This window comes from Impatiens glandulifera, chromosome 4 (assembly GCF_907164915.1).
Source record: "Impatiens glandulifera chromosome 4, dImpGla2.1, whole genome shotgun sequence".
Taxonomy (NCBI): domain Eukaryota; kingdom Viridiplantae; phylum Streptophyta; class Magnoliopsida; order Ericales; family Balsaminaceae; genus Impatiens; species Impatiens glandulifera.
In genome coordinates, this window is record NC_061865.1 from 48980947 (window position 1) to 48998094 (window position 17148).

Here is a 17148-nt window from a genome sequence, read left to right on the forward strand (position 1 = left end):
ATTGCCTTATCAACGTTTTTAACTAGATATTTCGAGCGAGAAATTTTTTAACTATATATAGTCTTTTATATTGCAGCCTATTTAGACAGACAGATAATGATATGAGTTGCAATTGATCTGACATTTTTCTACTATAATTCTTTTAACTTTAACTCCTTCTTTCATGTTCGATTATTTAAATAAAATTCAAATAAATAAACTAAAAATGTTACAAACTTTTATTACAAACACAATCTTGTCACAAACATTAGAAGAATATAATATTTGTAACAAATTTTATTCTTAAATAGAACAACAAAACAGAAATAGAACAACAAAACAAACACATGCAACATTATTATTATTTCATCATTTAGTGTGGGTGGAGACGAATGGGAAGACCATGGGCAAGCCTAGGCATGGGATCAATCACAATTTTCTCATCAAGAATTACCTTCTCCCATTTGAACCTCCTCACTATGTTATACATGAACACCAATATCTCCAACCTCGCATACTCTTTTCCCGGACACATCCTCGGTCCCCCTCCAAATGGCACGTGACTGAAAGGAATTGGTCCATTTCCTTCGAATCTCGATGGCTCAAACTTCTCCGGCTCTGAAAAGTATTTAGGGTTCTTGTGTGTCGTATTCGCACTCCAATATAACTGTACACACACGTAAATTCAATTCTCACTAAAAAAAAACTCTAATAAAAAACTCGCCTAAAAGAATAAAAAAGAATGTTACCTTCCATCCCTTGGGAATAGAGAAACCAGCATAAGTAAAATCAGTTACAGCTTCCCGGAAAGTCCCTTGGACCGGTGGCACCATTCTCAGGACTTCATTAACCACATTCCAACAGTACTTCATCTTCTTCAAATCCTCCCAGTTCAGAAGATCCTCGCCTTTCTTCTCCATCGCCAACTCTTCTACCTCTGAAAATAGAGCATTCATTCAAAATTCAACGTAACTAATCAAACTCAACAATTTTTTTGTACAAAAACAACAAGATTGTCGCGTACCCTGAAGAACTTTATCGTAGACTTTTGGAAACTCTGCAAGATACTTAAGAATAAAAGTAATGGCAGCACTTGACGTGTCATGGCCGGCAATTAACAGTCCAATGATCTTGTCTGCGATGTCCATTTCTTTCATGAACTGCCCATTATCGTCCGTGGTAATGAGCATGTGGGATAGAATATCGTTTCCAGGGATCGCGATTTCCGCCCCGAGATCAGCCGTCCTCTGCCGGATTATCCGAATCAGCTCTTTCCTTATCGTTCTTGTTGCGTTTATTGCCTTGTTAAACCTTGTGCCCGGGAAGTTTATTGGGACTGATAGAACTCCAGCGAGCAATAAATGGAAAGGGTCGGAAAATCTAGCGATTTGGGTGGGATTCTCGACGCTTAGGAAAAGGCGACATGCAAGGGTAAAAGTGTAATTTTTCGCTAGAGGAAAGACAGTGACTTTCTTGTGGTTGTTCCAATGAGTGTCTAAATGACTCCTGTTAGACAGATTTAATATTTTTATTTTTCAAATATATTTTTTAATTAAATAATGTAACAAATTATAAAAATAATGAATTGTTACAAAAAAAAATAAAAATAAATAAATAAATAATAATAATAATCTAACATTCTATACAATGGTAAAAACATGGATATACGAAATGAAATGGTTTCTGACTTTAAAAAAATAATAATTATTATATATATATATATATATATATATATATATATATATATATATATAATACTTAATTTTTAAAGTGTTGAAATTGTGATTAATTTAGATAGGTATTTGAGAGTAAATGGATACTTGAGTTGTTTTGGGTTGAGTTGGGTCGGGTTATGGGTTGACCCGTCCACCCATAAACTTGAAAAATTAAATAAAAATAATATATACACTAGTTTTGAACTTACAACCTCATAATATAAGTTTAGCATTTTAACCAACTGAGCTAATATCACTTTATATTTTAAAATCAACTTCAATATTGATAAATGTACGACAATTCCAATAATATAACTTCAACATTTTAAATAATTAAACTAATAATATTTTAAATTCGTTTATATAATTTATTTTATATATATATATATATATAACATTTTGTATATATAATTGTTACTCATATTAATTATGAATATGAAATAAGATTGTTGGTTGACCGAAGTGAGTTGTTAAATCTCGGTAAAGAATAGATAGCTCGCTAATAAGGAATATGGTTAATTAACGAAAATGAGTCGGTAATAAGTGAGGATAAATTTGTTATTTTTTAATACCATACAAATGTGTGGATATATGAAATGAAATGGTTTCTTGCTTTAAAAAAATAATTATTATTATTTAACTTATAACTATGATCAATGGATAAGCATTAAATAAGAGAGTTGCATTAAGTCAATTTAAGACCTCCTTTATTTTAGGATATTTAAGCTATGATGTTTTATTAATAATCACTTAATGATGGTTAAAGGTTTGGTTGATTACAAGTAATTAATTAATTAATTAATTGTAAGTAAGAAAAATGATCAAATCGAAAGAATAAATTGATCGAAAATGTTAAATTTTAAAAAAAATACATATATGAATAATTCGGTTGAAATCATTTGATACAATGAATCAATAACGGTACATGAATTTTTATGCTTTACATTTAAGCGGAGCGATGAGCCTCCATATTATTATTATTATTTATATTTTTTTAAATAGTTTAGATATACACTCCTATAATTTAAACCAAATCAATCTTTTAAATTAACAAATTCAAAAAGATTGTTTTAGACTTTTTAAGTCAACGTCCAGGTTTGGAGATGCATTTTTGTGTATAAACTGACCACCGGACCAAACCGAACTGCTAATACCCTTAATTAATTGTACCTGGCGACGACGTCCATGGTACCAACATACTTCTGAAGGGCCTCGGGTTTCAAGAATCGGAGGAGAAGATTGCGCATCTTGAGCAACTCTTCATAAGTCGAAGTTTGTGTAGAAGACGGGAAAATCTTCTCGATCGATCTCGGCCACCAGGATGTCACCAGTTTATTCTCGTTGGAAAACAAAAACTTGTTCCCGGAAGCTCCACAAAACACAACTGTCTTCTCAGCTATCAGCGAGGTCTTAAAAACTTCAGGAGAATACTTGGCCATCCTCTCCTTGAAGAACTTCTCTGGGGTGCCCTTTCGGCCCATGGACATGAACTCAAGGGTCTCTCCTACAATAGGGAAGCCAGTCCTCCCGGGTGGCAGTTGGTCCTTGCCGGAGAAAACTAGGCGGATAGAAAAGGCTAGCATGACGGTTAGGATGAGGAGAAGGGAGAGGAAGAGGAAAAGGAAAAGTAGATCAATTTCAGTTTCTTGCATTATTAAATGTAATGTGTTATCAGAGAAGTCTTTGAACAAAAATATATATAGCCTTGCATGCACACACATTCTATTCTATTCATTGAAATTTAATTCTTTTTAATTTGTAGGTCAAATTTAGAGAAACTTATTATATTTAATTTCCATTATACTAATTAAGAAAATATACATTTTTTTATTAATTTGTGGGTTATAGTTAAAATACGAGAATGGATTGGTGGATGAAATTTGGGAGGGAGAATTTGAGAGTAAATTATGTGGTGAAATCGTTGAAAAATTAACAATTTTTCTCTCTCTTCTCCCTCTCCTCGAGTGAGGATCTGTTGTCCCAGGAGACTGTCCCACTTGTTGTCTCAGAGATCAAAACGATGTCGTTTTGATAAATTAGACAAATAAAAAATTATATATATGACATAAATCATAAACCCTAAACTTTAAATCCTAAATTCTAAACCCTAAAAAATTATATATATGACATTTTATTTAAATATTCAATTTTCTATTTCTCACTCTCTTCTCTCTCATATGAGACAGCAAGTGGGACAGTTTCTTGGGACAGAACATCCGAATTCACATCGAGTGAGAATATGTTGTCCTAAGAGACTGTCTCACTTGCTGTCTCAGAGATCAAAACGATGTCGTTTTGATAAATGAGACAAATAAAAAATTATATATATGACATAAACCATAAACCTCAAACCCTAAATCTTAAACTCTAAACTTTAAACTCTAAATCCTAAAAATTATATATATGACATTTTATTTTAATATTTAATTTTCTTTTTCCTCTCTCCACTCTCTCCTCTGAGACAGCAAGTGTGACAGTCTCTTAAGATAGCAGATTCGAATTCCACAACATCTGACTGAAAAAAGGATAAAGGGTGAGGAGAGGGGAATTCGGATCCTCACTCGATGTTGTGATAGTCATTTACTCACAAATTCTCTCTCACAAATTCCCTCGTTTATCACTCCTCTTAAAATAATATTTAATTATTATGAAAACAAGTTATTGTTGAGTTATGAAGTCTACACTTATAATAAACTCTACATTGTTAATTAGAGTTTATTGGGTTTTCTTTTTGATTTTGGCTTAAATTTGACCAAAGTTATTTAGGTTTATTACATGAATGTTTACCCTATAAATATGTAATTATTAAGGGTTTACATTGTGAAGACATAATTTTAAAGAGATAAAGTGTGAGACAAAAACTCTGTATTCCTTCTTCTTTTTCATAGTGAAATTTGTTGGTGGCTGAAGTGGACATAACTCAATTTGAGTGAACTACTATAAATCTGTGTCTTCTTGTGTTCTTTTTTTTTTGCATTTTTTACAAATTGTTTTAAGCTGGTCGAATTTAGGAGATACAAATCAAATCCTAATAGTTATTTGTCATAAAATAATAATTATCCATCTAAAAATTCAATCTGACAGAATTGACTAGATCGAAGAATTTAAGGAATTCCCATCACATGCATGATCTAGCAAATGAAGTTAAAGTAAATAGTGATCCATCTCAAAAATATTGTTAACTTGCTAGTGACGAGTCCCTATACCGTCGCTAATAATCTTTAGTTATCAAAATAGAGCAATAAAGTTTTTTAATAATACCCACTTTGCAAACGCTAGATACGGATCTAGATCTGAATATGGGCAAAAGAAAAAAAAATTTATCCTTTTAAATATTTAATTGGAATGTTTATTTAGATTAAATAATATTTAAAAATATACTTTAATTATGTATATTAATAAATTTAATAATATTTTTTCGTTCAAACTCAGTTTTATTTCGGTTCTAAGTATTTTTAAAAATATCAATGATGTATATGTTGTTGGGGAAAACCCTGACAGAACCACAAAAGAAGAAAACAAAATAATGAACACACTAACAGAATTTGATAACGGAGTTCGGCCAAAATGTTGCCTACGTCTCCGAGCACTAAGGCTATCAATTAATAAGGAAGAAGAGATACAAATTTGGGTGCAATAAACCAAAGAGGGGAGAGTTTCTTTTATACACTAAGAAACTTCCCCAACTCCCATCATCTTCCGATGTGGGATTTATGCTAATTGTGAATATAGTTTCTTTTATATACTAAGAAACTTCTTTCACTCCCATTATCTTCCGATGTGGGATTCTAATTGTGCCAAAAACAACAAATCTCCACCTTGGCACAATATCCAAATATTAATTCTTCAATATTAAAAATAGTCCTTCAGTGCTTCCAATTGGCGCTCTTCAGCGCCGACTCAAACGCGGAAGATGTTTACCAAATCTAAACAATTAGATTTGGTTTTCCCCATGTCTTTCATCTCGAACTCTTTACCCAATTGAGCCTTCAATTTGTCAACTTCATATTGGCTCTTTGATGCTATCAACATATCATCAACGTACAAGAGTAAATAGATATAAGACTCATCTTGCAACTTGCGCAAATACACACATGAACTGAATCTGCTTCTTGTGTACCTGTGCTCCATCATAAACTTGTCAAGTCGCTTGTACCATTGTCTCGACGATTGCTTCAACCTGTACAATGATCTGTTCAACTTGCAAACCCAATTTTCTTTATCAGCAACTTTGAATCCATCTGGTTGATAAATGTAGATTTCCTCATTCAAATGACCGTGTATGTCTGCGGTCTTCACATCTGGTTGAGCTAGCTCCAAATTCATCTGCGCTACCAAGGCCAACAAAATTCTAATGGAAGAGTGTTTAACAACAGGAGAAAGTATCTCATTATAATCACCTCCTTCCTTCTGAGCGTAGTCTTTAACTACCAATTTTTCCTTGTAGCGAACATCAAATTTTTCAGGAAATCCTTCTTTCTTAGCAAAGATCCATTTACAACCAATAGCATTCTTCTCTTTTCGTAGATGCTTCAACTTGCATGTCTCATTCTTCTGAATAGATTGCATTTCATCTTTCATAACACCTCTCCTTTTTCCATTTTCAGTACTTCGACTGACATCTGAAAAAGTGGATGAAACATCATCTACGATTAGAAGTGCATAGGCCGCCATGTCAACAAACCGATCTGGTTTTTGAATAACTCGTCTTGGCCTATTAACAGCAATTGATTCACTTTGTTCTGAAGGTTCTTGGGTCAGAACCTCTTCCTCATTTAACTCTTCGTCTGTCGTCGGAGAGTCACTTCTAGTTGGGCTTATCTTTATCTGCTCAAACTCCACCTGTTGCGGAGTACAATCAATCTTGTCTGGTGTTACCTTATTCAACATTGAATAATCATCAAAAGTAACATCTCTTCTGATAATGGTTTTCTTTGCATCCAAACACCAGAGACGATACTCTTTAACTCCTGTAGTAAATCCCATAAAAAAAGCCTTCTTTCCTCGTGGATCCAAATTTGATTCAACTCCATGATAATATGCAGTAGAACCAAAAATATGCAAAGAATCATAATCAGTTGCAGGTTTTCCAGACCATACCTCTAATGGAGTCTTGCCACCAATTGCAGATGATGGTAGACGATTTACCAAATGTTGAGCGTATGACACAGCTTCTGCCCAAAATTTCCTGTCTAACCCAGCATTAGACAACATACATCGAACTTTCTCCACCAATGTCCTGTTCATACGTTCCGATACTCCATTCTGCTGTGGTGTTTTTCTAACTGTGAAGTGTCGAACTATGCCACACTCTTGGCATAACTTCTGGAATGGATCATTCTTGTATTCTCCACCGTTATCAGTCCGGAGAACTTTGATCTTTCTTCCTGTCTCGTCTTCAACTTGAGTTTTCCATTTAAGAAAAATCTCAAACACTTCACCTTTGTTCTTCATAGTAAACACCCAAACTCTTCTGGAAAAATCATCAATAAAAGTAACAAAGTAATGTCTACCTCCAAGAGAAGGAGTCTTGGCAGGTCCCCAGACATCTGAGTGCACATAATCCAAAATACCCTTGGTATTATGCATAGCAGTGCCAAATTTTACTCGCCTTTGTTTTCCCAGAATACAATGTTCACAAAAATCTAACTTACAAACTTTTGTACCTTTCAACAATCCTTGCTTGACAAGAGTTTGCATAGATTTCTCACCAGCATGCCCCAATCGCATATGCCATAGCCTTGTTGCCTCTAACTCCTTACTGCTCCCGGAAGTTGATACACATGATGTCCCATTAACTGTACTACCTTGATAGTAATACAAATTATTACTCTTCCTGATAGCTTTCAACATCACTAGCGCTCCAGATATTACCTTAAGAACTCCATTTTCCAATTTCACATGTAGGCCTTTCGACTCCAAGGCCCCCAAAGAAATGAGATTCTTTTTCATATTTGGTATGTACCGAACATCTCTAATAATTCTGGTGGATCCATCATTATTCCTCAGCTTGATTGAACCTATCCCCTTTATTTTACATGTATTAGCATCTCCCATTTAAACAACTCCACCATCTAGCTCCTTAAAGTCAAAGAACCACTTTCGAACTGGTGTCATATGATAAGTGCAGGCTGAGTCCAATATCCACGCATCAGGATGTGATGTTGTGTGTGACATCGATAAAGAGTATTCTGAATCTGCATCACTTTTGTTTTCTGCAACATTCGCATCTTCAGAATCTTTCTCTTTTTTCTTCAACTTTGGGCAGTTAATCTTCCAATGTCCTTTCTCACGACAGAAAGCACATTCATCTTTGGCAACTCTACTTTCAGATCTTCTTCCTTTCCCTTTTGATTTGTTCTGCTGACGGCCTTTGACCATCAATGCTTCATCTGCTGTATCTACTTTGTTTTTCCTTTTATCCTGCTTTCTTAATTCATGACTATATAAAGCAGAACTTACAGCATCAAGAGAAACATTTCCCTTCCCATGAAGTAACGTTATTTCTAAGTGTTCAAATTCATCAGGAAGGGACGATAGCAACATCAAAGCCAAGTCTTCATCCTCAAACCTAACGTCAAGGTTTAACAAATCCGCTACTAACTGATTAAACTTAGTTAAATGCTCATTCATCGTAGTACCTGATTGGTATTCAAACCGGAATAATCGTTTCTTCATAAGGAGCTTATTCTGACCACTCTTCTTCAGAAACTTGTCCTCCAATGCTTGCCACAGCTTCTGTGTAGAAGTTTCATTCTTCACAGCATACTTCTGCTCTCTGGACAGGCACAACCGAATTGTTCCGCACGCCAACCGATTCATGATACTCCACTCTTTTTCTTCTATACCATCTGGCTTTCCGACCTCAATAGCAACATCTAGACCCTGCTGAAAAAGACAATCTAGAACCTCACCTTGCCACATGCCGAAATGCCTAGTTCCATCAAAGATCTCCACCGCAAACTTCAAATTCGACATCGGTGTCCTCGTCCAAGATGACGAAGGAATTGACGCCCCTTTTGAAGACTCCACCATGCCAAGGACGAACCTTCAGCTCTGATACCACTTGTTGGGGAAAACCCTGACAGAACCACAAAAGAAGAAAACAAAATAATGAACACACTAACAGAATTTGATAACGGAGTTCGGCCAAAATGTTGCCTACGTCTCCGAGCACTAAGGCTATCAATTAATAAGGAAGAAGAGATACAAATTTGGGTGCAATAAACCAAAGAGGGGAGAGTTTCTTTTATACACTAAGAAACTTCCCCAACTCCCATCATCTTCCGATGTGGGATTTATGCTAATTGTGAATATAGTTTCTTTTATATACTAAGAAACTTCTTTCACTCCCATTATCTTCCGATGTGGGATTCTAATTGTGCCAAAAACAACATATGTTTGGTCTAACAGCAACAATTAAAGTAACAGTCACTAATTATCATACTTATAACCTCCCCTCCGTATTTAGGAACTCGTTTTGGGGTGGACTTGAAAAAAAAAATTGCGATAAACTTAAAAAATAATGAGAAAATTATGAATAAAATAATAATTAATAAATGTATGTTTGGTCTTTTTTCTAAAAAAATAGATAAAGAAAAATATTGTATTAAATTTAAATAAATAAGGGCTAATGTCACATTTTTCCGTAAAAAGTTTTTTATTTTTTTTTTAAAAATTCAGTCCACCCGAACTCGTACATAAATCCAGTTACGGATCCTATATGTTGGATTCTTTGTTATGAGTCTTATGACTAGTTGATGGATATCTCAATCCCTCTTAAAAAAGCATAAATTAGCTACTTAAATATTATTTTGAAAGACTTTGAATTTTAATTTGGTGAGAAATGAAAAGGAATTTAAGAGGACAATATTACTAGTTTAAAAGAAATCCACAACTCAAATGAATATCCAAAGAGAACATGAAATTCTTATGAAACCTTGGTGGACAATTGTGTGGTGTCATAAAAGGTAAGACAAATTTCATTTTCAATAATCCTAAAAAGGAGTAAAGGAAATAGTGTTAAGATTTTATTATTATTATTAATTATTTTTTAATTTCTAATAAAACTCTTTTTTTTTTAATTCATGGAAAAGAGTAATTGTACCGTTCACAAAATTAAATGTTCAATTATATATATTATGCCATAAATTTAATTTAAACGCAAATTAAATTATGTATAGAAATAGTAAAAGATAAAAAAGAAAATCAAGAAATCATGATGCGTCCAACATCATTCGATTGATTGATATCGAATCGTCAAAATCGCAAATAAGTTAAAGGCTAATCATCAAGTCGAGATTTCTCCAAAAGTACAAGTCAAAGTAGTATTTCCTTTATCAGGTTTATCTATTTTCCCTACTTGTGCATGTTTTATTTCATTTTGAGCTTTCAATCCTTTTTTATTATTTTATGATTTTGCAAATTTGTAAAAAAAAAAAAAAAAATCATGTTGCAACCTTGGCCCTTCTGATCTTAACAACTATCTTGACCTCCTCCATCTCTGGGAAATTGTCATAATTCAATTATTATTAAGTATAAAAATCTTAGTCGGGTAGCTCAGTAGTAAGAGTCGGCTTAATAGACAAAAATATCACAAGTTCGATTCTATCTGAAAGCGTTTTGAGTTTAAGCGTGAAGTGATGACTGTTGAGGGTCATCTTAATCGGATTTGATACCATTCTTTTCCATAACTCATAAGTTTCATATCTTGTGTTTTTTTTTGCATTTTTTTTGCAGCACGCTTATGTTTCTGTTGTTGCATCCTTCAGTGGTGGTTATATCCATGAAGGATACACTTTAATTAAATAAATTAACATAATTATTAGTACTTTTACAAAGATAAAAATACAAAATAAAATATTATTTATATATAAATATTTTAGATAAAAATAATATTATTTAAATTTAATTAATTTTAAATTGATTTTAAATTTTAAAAATTGAATTCAATATAAATGTAGTAGGATATATTTCACTCAGTAATAGAAGTGAAATAAGCCTCACTAGGTAGTACTTGTTTCACTCCTTTCAGCGTTGTAAATACATATTAGTTGATATATTTTTATTCTCTAATAGGTTTACATTAAGGCATAAATACTTTTACATGAACGTATAAATTTTTTACATAAATGTGTTAGTGGTTTATATCAATGTTTATATATATTTTATATATAATTATATAAAATATAAAATAATTAAAATAAATTTATTTAAATATCTTACTAATAAATTTTAAAATATATTGTTATATATATATTTATATATATAACATATAATTATATAAATTATAATATAATTATATAAATTATAATATAATATAATTAATATGAAGTGATTTAAATATATCAAATAAGTTTACAGTATAAATATGTTGTTATGTATATTCCTATAATATATAATTATATAGATTTATTATGTATTGTCTAATAGGGTTTACACGAAAGCATAAATACTTTTACATTAAGGTATAAATGTTTTACATGAATGTGTTAGACAGAGACGGATCAAGAATTCACGTTAGAGTGGGTTTAAATTTTGTGTAATAAATTATATATCAAAAAAGACGTTATATTATAATATTTAAATAAGTTGAACTCTAACGGATTTTAAAACATAAAATTTATTTATAATAAAATATATATATATATATATATATATATATATATATATATATATATATATATATCCTTAGATAAATCTCGTTCGATATAGACGGTCAAAAAGTCGGCAAAAAAATCGTCCTTTATTTTATTGCGAAGTTCCGTCTTCACATTTTCATTAATGAAAATGTTTGTTTTGTAGTACTAAAAATTATAGTGTTAAAACTAAGTAATTATTTTATTAAAAAAATTTATTAAAATTATAAAAAAAAAATATAAAATAATAAATAAATGATTTTAACATTATAAATTCGTAAGGTTGTAATATTTAATCCAACATAATAAAATTACATGAATTAAGAAGATTGATATTAGAGAAGAGAATTAGAAGAAAAAAATAATGAGATTTTATATTTTTTGATAATCGATAAATAAATATAAAATTTTAAAATAAAAATAATTAAATAATACAGAATTAGTATAATATTAAATGAGTGAAATAAAATTTAATATATTTATATAAATAAATTAAAAATAAAATGAGAGAATAATTATAGTATCTATATTTGTCTATTCATATATATTTATTTATTGTATACTATAGTTGGAAAGAAGTGAAAAGCATGGATTTAAGATTTTTAATTTTATTATATATAAAAGAAAAAAAAATTAAGGAGTGGGCTTAAGCCCATTTAAGCCCTTGCCTGTAAATTAAAGTCATTAAATTTTCAGTTAGTAGCGCGGGTAGTGAAGTAAAACAACCTTAATTGAATATAAAACGCTTCCTTCTTTAGTATTGCGCTTCTGAACCTTTGTTTTACATATCTTATTCTTTTAACATGCAACTGATTTAATAATAAAATAATTACGCTAAATGAGCACTCAATTTGTGACAGATCCGGACTTATATTTCTGTGTTACAAACCTATCATTTTATCATACTGGATCACGTATAATCTTATTTTTAACAATTCTTCTCATAAATTATATCTATTATTTTTATCATCTATGATAAAAAAAAAAAAAGAATTGAATTAATGAAATGAAAAGTTTTTATCTTTTTAAAAGATATATAAACAACTTAAACAAACTGTCTTTGTAAAATATAATTTGAAATATAATTCAATAAAATATATTTTTGTAAGAAGTGAAACTGTTTGAAATCACCTTATTTGATTTAGATTGCTATTAATGAGCTTGTGATCAATATAATATAAAATTATTATATTGCAGTCAAAGTTTCATTTGTGAAGGTGGTTTGAACAGATTTATTTTATCTAACCGATTTTTGTTTATTTAATTATTAAAATATAAAATTAATATTAAAATATAAAATTAATATGACTTGTAACATTATTATATATCTTCAACTTAAATTTTTTAAATGAAAATACTCATATCATTTTTTAGACACTCGCATTAAAAATTACTTTAATAGTTTCTAAATTGATCAATTAATAATATTTAGGAAGGTAATCACTCCATAATATTGTATTATTAAAAATAACTAGCATTTAACTCGTGTATTTGCACGATTAATAATATAAAAAAACCGTGAAAAAAAAATTACGGATAACATTTTTAATTTTATTTTTAACCGTTTTAAGTTTATGGGTGGGTCAACCCACAATCCGACCCAAGTATCCATTTACTCAACATCATTATATATATATATATATATATATATATATATATATATATATATATATTAGTTAAAAAATTGAATTTATATTAATGTTAAAACGTCCCGCGTTCATCAAATTTGGTGTTGAATTTGAAATATAAAGTCTTAGTAGCCTAGATGGTAAAAGGTTGTACTTGTTTTTGTTAGGTTGCAAGTTCAAAACATACCTCTAGCATTTTTTATTTTATTTTTAACTGTTTTAAATTTAAGGCGGGTCAACCCACAATCCGACCCAAGTATCCAAATTAACCACAACTCTCGACCCGACAATTCGGACACTTTAAAAATTAAGCATCATTATATATATATAAATTAAGCATTATTATATATATATATAGATTAGTTAGTTAAAAAGTTGAACTTATATTAATGTTAAAACGTCCCGCATTTATCAAATTTGGTGTTAAATTTAAAATATAAAGTCTTAGTAGCCTAGTTGGTTAAAGAATTGTACTTGTTTTGTTAGGTTGCAAGTTCGGATCAACCCACAATCCGACTCAAGTATCCATATTAACCACATCTCTCGACCCGACAATCCGGACACTTTAAAAATTAAGCATCATTATATATATATATATATATATATTAGTTAGTTAAAAAGTTGAACTTATATTAATATTAAAACGTCCCGCGTTTATCAAATTTGGTGTTGAATTTAAAATATAAAGTTTTTGTAGCCTAGTTGGTTAAAAAGTTGTACTTGTTTTTGTTAGGTTGCAAGTTCGAAACATACCTCTAGCATTTTTAATTTTATTTTTAACCGTTTTAAATTTAAAGGCGGGTCAACCCACAATCCGACCCAAGTATCCAAATTAACCACAGCTCTCGACCCGACAATCCGAACACTTTAAAAATTAAGCATCATTATATATATATATATAGATTAGGAGGATTCTCATGCAATTCAAACGAACTAATATACAAGTGAAATAATTAAGACGTAAAATTAAAAATATCAAAAAAATTATAAAAAAAATTAAATCAAAATATATAATATATCAATAGTTACTATATCGAATAATTTAAAAAAACTTAATCAAATACAATTAACATAGATTTTCACCTTAATTAAATTTTGTTATATAACAAAATGACACATTTAAATTTTTATATTTTTTTATTTATAACTTTACACATGAATTATAAAAAATTAATAATTATTTAAATTTTATCATTATATTGTGTTTTGTTTGATGTGAATTTATAGTATCATAATTATTAGACACTATCTATATAAAATATATAAGTTTGAGAGATTTTAATATTGTGTGAAGTATCGAATATCACATTTATTATTAAAAAAATATATAATTTTTTTTTTTAAATTGGTATAATTGAAAACAAACATTTCAAATATGTCATTTTTTCAAATTTTTAATTTTTTCGTTATATAGTTTTAATTTAATTTTTACATTTTTTAACGTGAATGGTCAAATCATCTCAAATTGACGAAAATAATATTTGAACGAAATATATGTATATGCATTTCATCTCTCATACGTAATTGTTTCAGCTTCTAATATATATATATATATATATATATATATATATATATTTAAAGATTTCAAAAACAGTTTATTATCTATTAAAAATTAAAATATTAATTAAAATATATGTACAATATCTATTAAAAAATAATATTGAATCATTTTTTTTTATGTAAACATTATAAAATTCTTATTTCAAAACTATATATACTTATTTTATTTATTATATAAATAATTCTTTTTTTTGTTTTGTTAAACAATAACATTAACTATTATTTTTTATTAAAAATAATAATAATTTAATGTTATAATATTTTGTGTAAAAAATATATATTTATAATTGCATTATAAATTAAAATAATAAATATTTATCAATTATTTAAAACATATAAAAAAACTCATCAGTTTTGTGAAAAACTTGAGGTTCGAGTAATTCAACATCGGTTTGCGTGTTATGATTTTTCTTTTAAAATAAAACATTATTTTTAAAATATTCATTGATTACTAACCGTTTTTGAAATTAATTAAAACTAATTAATCTCGGGATTCAATTTTAAATAATTTGGGGATTTATGATAATCAAATTATAATTTATTTTTAAAAAAAATCATTAGTTTAAATTAATTAAACATAATTAACTTAAAAGATTATTTATTTTAAAACAGAGTCGCCAATTATTTTTTGAAAATCAATAAAAGTTGGCATACGTATACAAACGTATTGACCGAAATTTTCTTTTAGTTCGTAGTTTGGTGATACTCGGGAAAGGTCTTTCGTGCTTCATCCTCCGTACCCATTTTAAAAATGGTCTATACTTATAAAGTGGCTTTTAAAAATCGATTATATAACATTTTATTTTTACCAATTATTTTTCTGGTCCTAAGCATTCATAAAGTTTGTGGGTTATTTAAAATATTGAAACAACAATATTTAAATGTTGGTACATGTTCATGATTATATTATATAGGTTTGTGATTCACATGTCATTTTTTTAAAATTAATATATATTATATTTTTATTTTTATTTTTATTCACTATTTTAAATAATAAAACTTAATTTACATTTTTAAAGGTATTAATCAAATAAATTATATATTTTGAGAAGCATTAACAATAATTCACTTTATTTTAATTAATATATTTTCAACATTTATTTTTATTAACTTTTCTAAATAATAACGCTAATAAAAATAAATGTTAAAAATATATTAATTTAAAAAAAAAAATGAATTATTGTTAGTGTCTCTCATGTCTATATTGTTTGGTTAATGTCTCTTAAATATAAAAATTTTACTATTAAGAAATTATGAATAAAAATAAAAATATAATATATATTATTTAAAAAAAATAATATATTAATCACACGTGTCATCATTTAACGGAAAACTTAACGAAATTGGATGTTTTTGTCCAGCAGTGACATAGATGAACATTAAACTCAACTACAGTGGTATGAATGAACAAAAATTAGTTCAATGATATACGTGAATATTCTGTTATAATTCAATGATAAAATTGACATTCTTCCCTTATAATTATATATATATATATATGAATGAGTAATGATAGATAACGAGAATTTGGTGTCATAAATGTTGTTGGAAATATATAAAATATGTAAGTGAATTTTAAAATAAAAAATATTTCCTACTAGATTTTAAGTCCATTCATGTTTTGTCACGTTATTTTCGACACCAAACACTAAATTTTTGTTTATATATATATATATATATATATATATATATATATATATATATATATATATAAATAAGTTTTTGATCTATGTTAAAATTATTTTAAATATTTTTCCTCCTCTGATCGGGTTGGTTTTATAATAATAATAATAATAAATATAAAAACAATTAAAAAATTATATATTAATCAAAATAAAAAAAAAATTATTTATTAAAAATAATAATAATAATTAATAAATATTTTTTTATAAAAAACATATTAACCAAAATAGAAATACAGAGTTAATATATAAAGATATAAAATAAAAATATATATATTAATGTAAATGAAGAACAATAATCAAAACAATCAATTTTTTATTTAAATATATCAATATTCCATACTGGTTGAAAAATGGATTTAGTATGCATTGAATGCGTAGGAAGCATGATCATGAGACTGTATGTGGGTTATAGCAACTAGACCCTCGTTGAAGAGCTGAACAATCTGCACCTCCATATCCGCAAGCATAGTCAAGAAACGCTTGAAGATCAGCAGCTTCTGATGCAGATGGGTTCGTCACACACCAGGGTCCACTCGATGCTGCAGGGATTGTTGGTTGAGTGGTGCTCGTTGGTAATATTTGTGGTGGTGGATTTTCCTGCGTTATTATTGGTGGATTTGGCATGATGATGGGGATTGTTGGTTGAGTAGTGATTGTTGGTGTTGGACTTTCCTGCGTTATTACTGTTTTTGTCATCATAGGAGGACTTGGCATGATGATGGGGATTGTTGGTTGAGTGGTGGTAGTTGGTGTTGGACTTTCCAGAGTTATTATAATTGGTGTTGTCATCTTAGAAGGACTTGGGATGATGATGGGGATATTATCCTGTTGAGTGGAAGATATTGAAGGTGATGAAATTTCATTGCTAAATTCTTGATAATCCATAATTTCATCTTTCATTATTGCTTCATGTGGGAGCTTTTGTGCAGTGCTTGAATCTGAA

The 17148-nt window shown here is 29.0% G+C and overlaps 2 protein-coding genes across 2 annotated transcripts; both read right to left on the reverse strand.

The window, feature by feature from the left end:
• Window positions 1–352: 352 nt before the first annotated feature.
• On the reverse strand, window positions 353–3346 carry LOC124936978 (beta-amyrin 28-monooxygenase-like). Its single transcript, XM_047477504.1, has 4 exons — window positions 2865–3346; window positions 1004–1485; window positions 729–916; window positions 353–646 (listed from the first exon to the last, which is right to left on the reverse strand). Exons 1-4 carry the CDS (start codon window positions 3344–3346, stop codon window positions 353–355), a joined length of 1446 nt encoding a protein of 481 aa, XP_047333460.1.
• A 13246-nt stretch (window positions 3347–16592) lies between these two features.
• On the reverse strand, window positions 16593–16901 carry LOC124935302 (major pollen allergen Ole e 10-like). Its single transcript, XM_047475745.1, has one exon. The coding sequence runs from the start codon at window positions 16899–16901 to the stop codon at window positions 16593–16595; it is 309 nt and encodes a 102-aa protein (XP_047331701.1).
• Between the last annotated feature and the right edge of the window lie 247 nt (window positions 16902–17148).

Excerpts from the sequence above, each read along its gene's own strand:
- LOC124935302 (XM_047475745.1), bottom strand. The coding sequence starts at position 16,901 with ATGACAAAAACAGTAATAACGCAGGAAAGTCCAACACCAACAATCACT.
- LOC124936978 (XM_047477504.1), bottom strand. The coding sequence starts at position 3,346 with ATGCAAGAAACTGAAATTGATCTACTTTTCCTTTTCCTCTTCCTCTCC. Across the intron at positions 1,486-2,864 it reads ACCATGGACGTCGTCGCCAG|GAGTCATTTAGACACTCATT; the intron begins GTACAATTAATT and ends TCTGTCTAACAG. Across the intron at positions 647-728 it reads CTATTCCCAAGGGATGGAAG|TTATATTGGAGTGCGAATAC; the intron begins GTAACATTCTTT and ends GTGTGTGTACAG.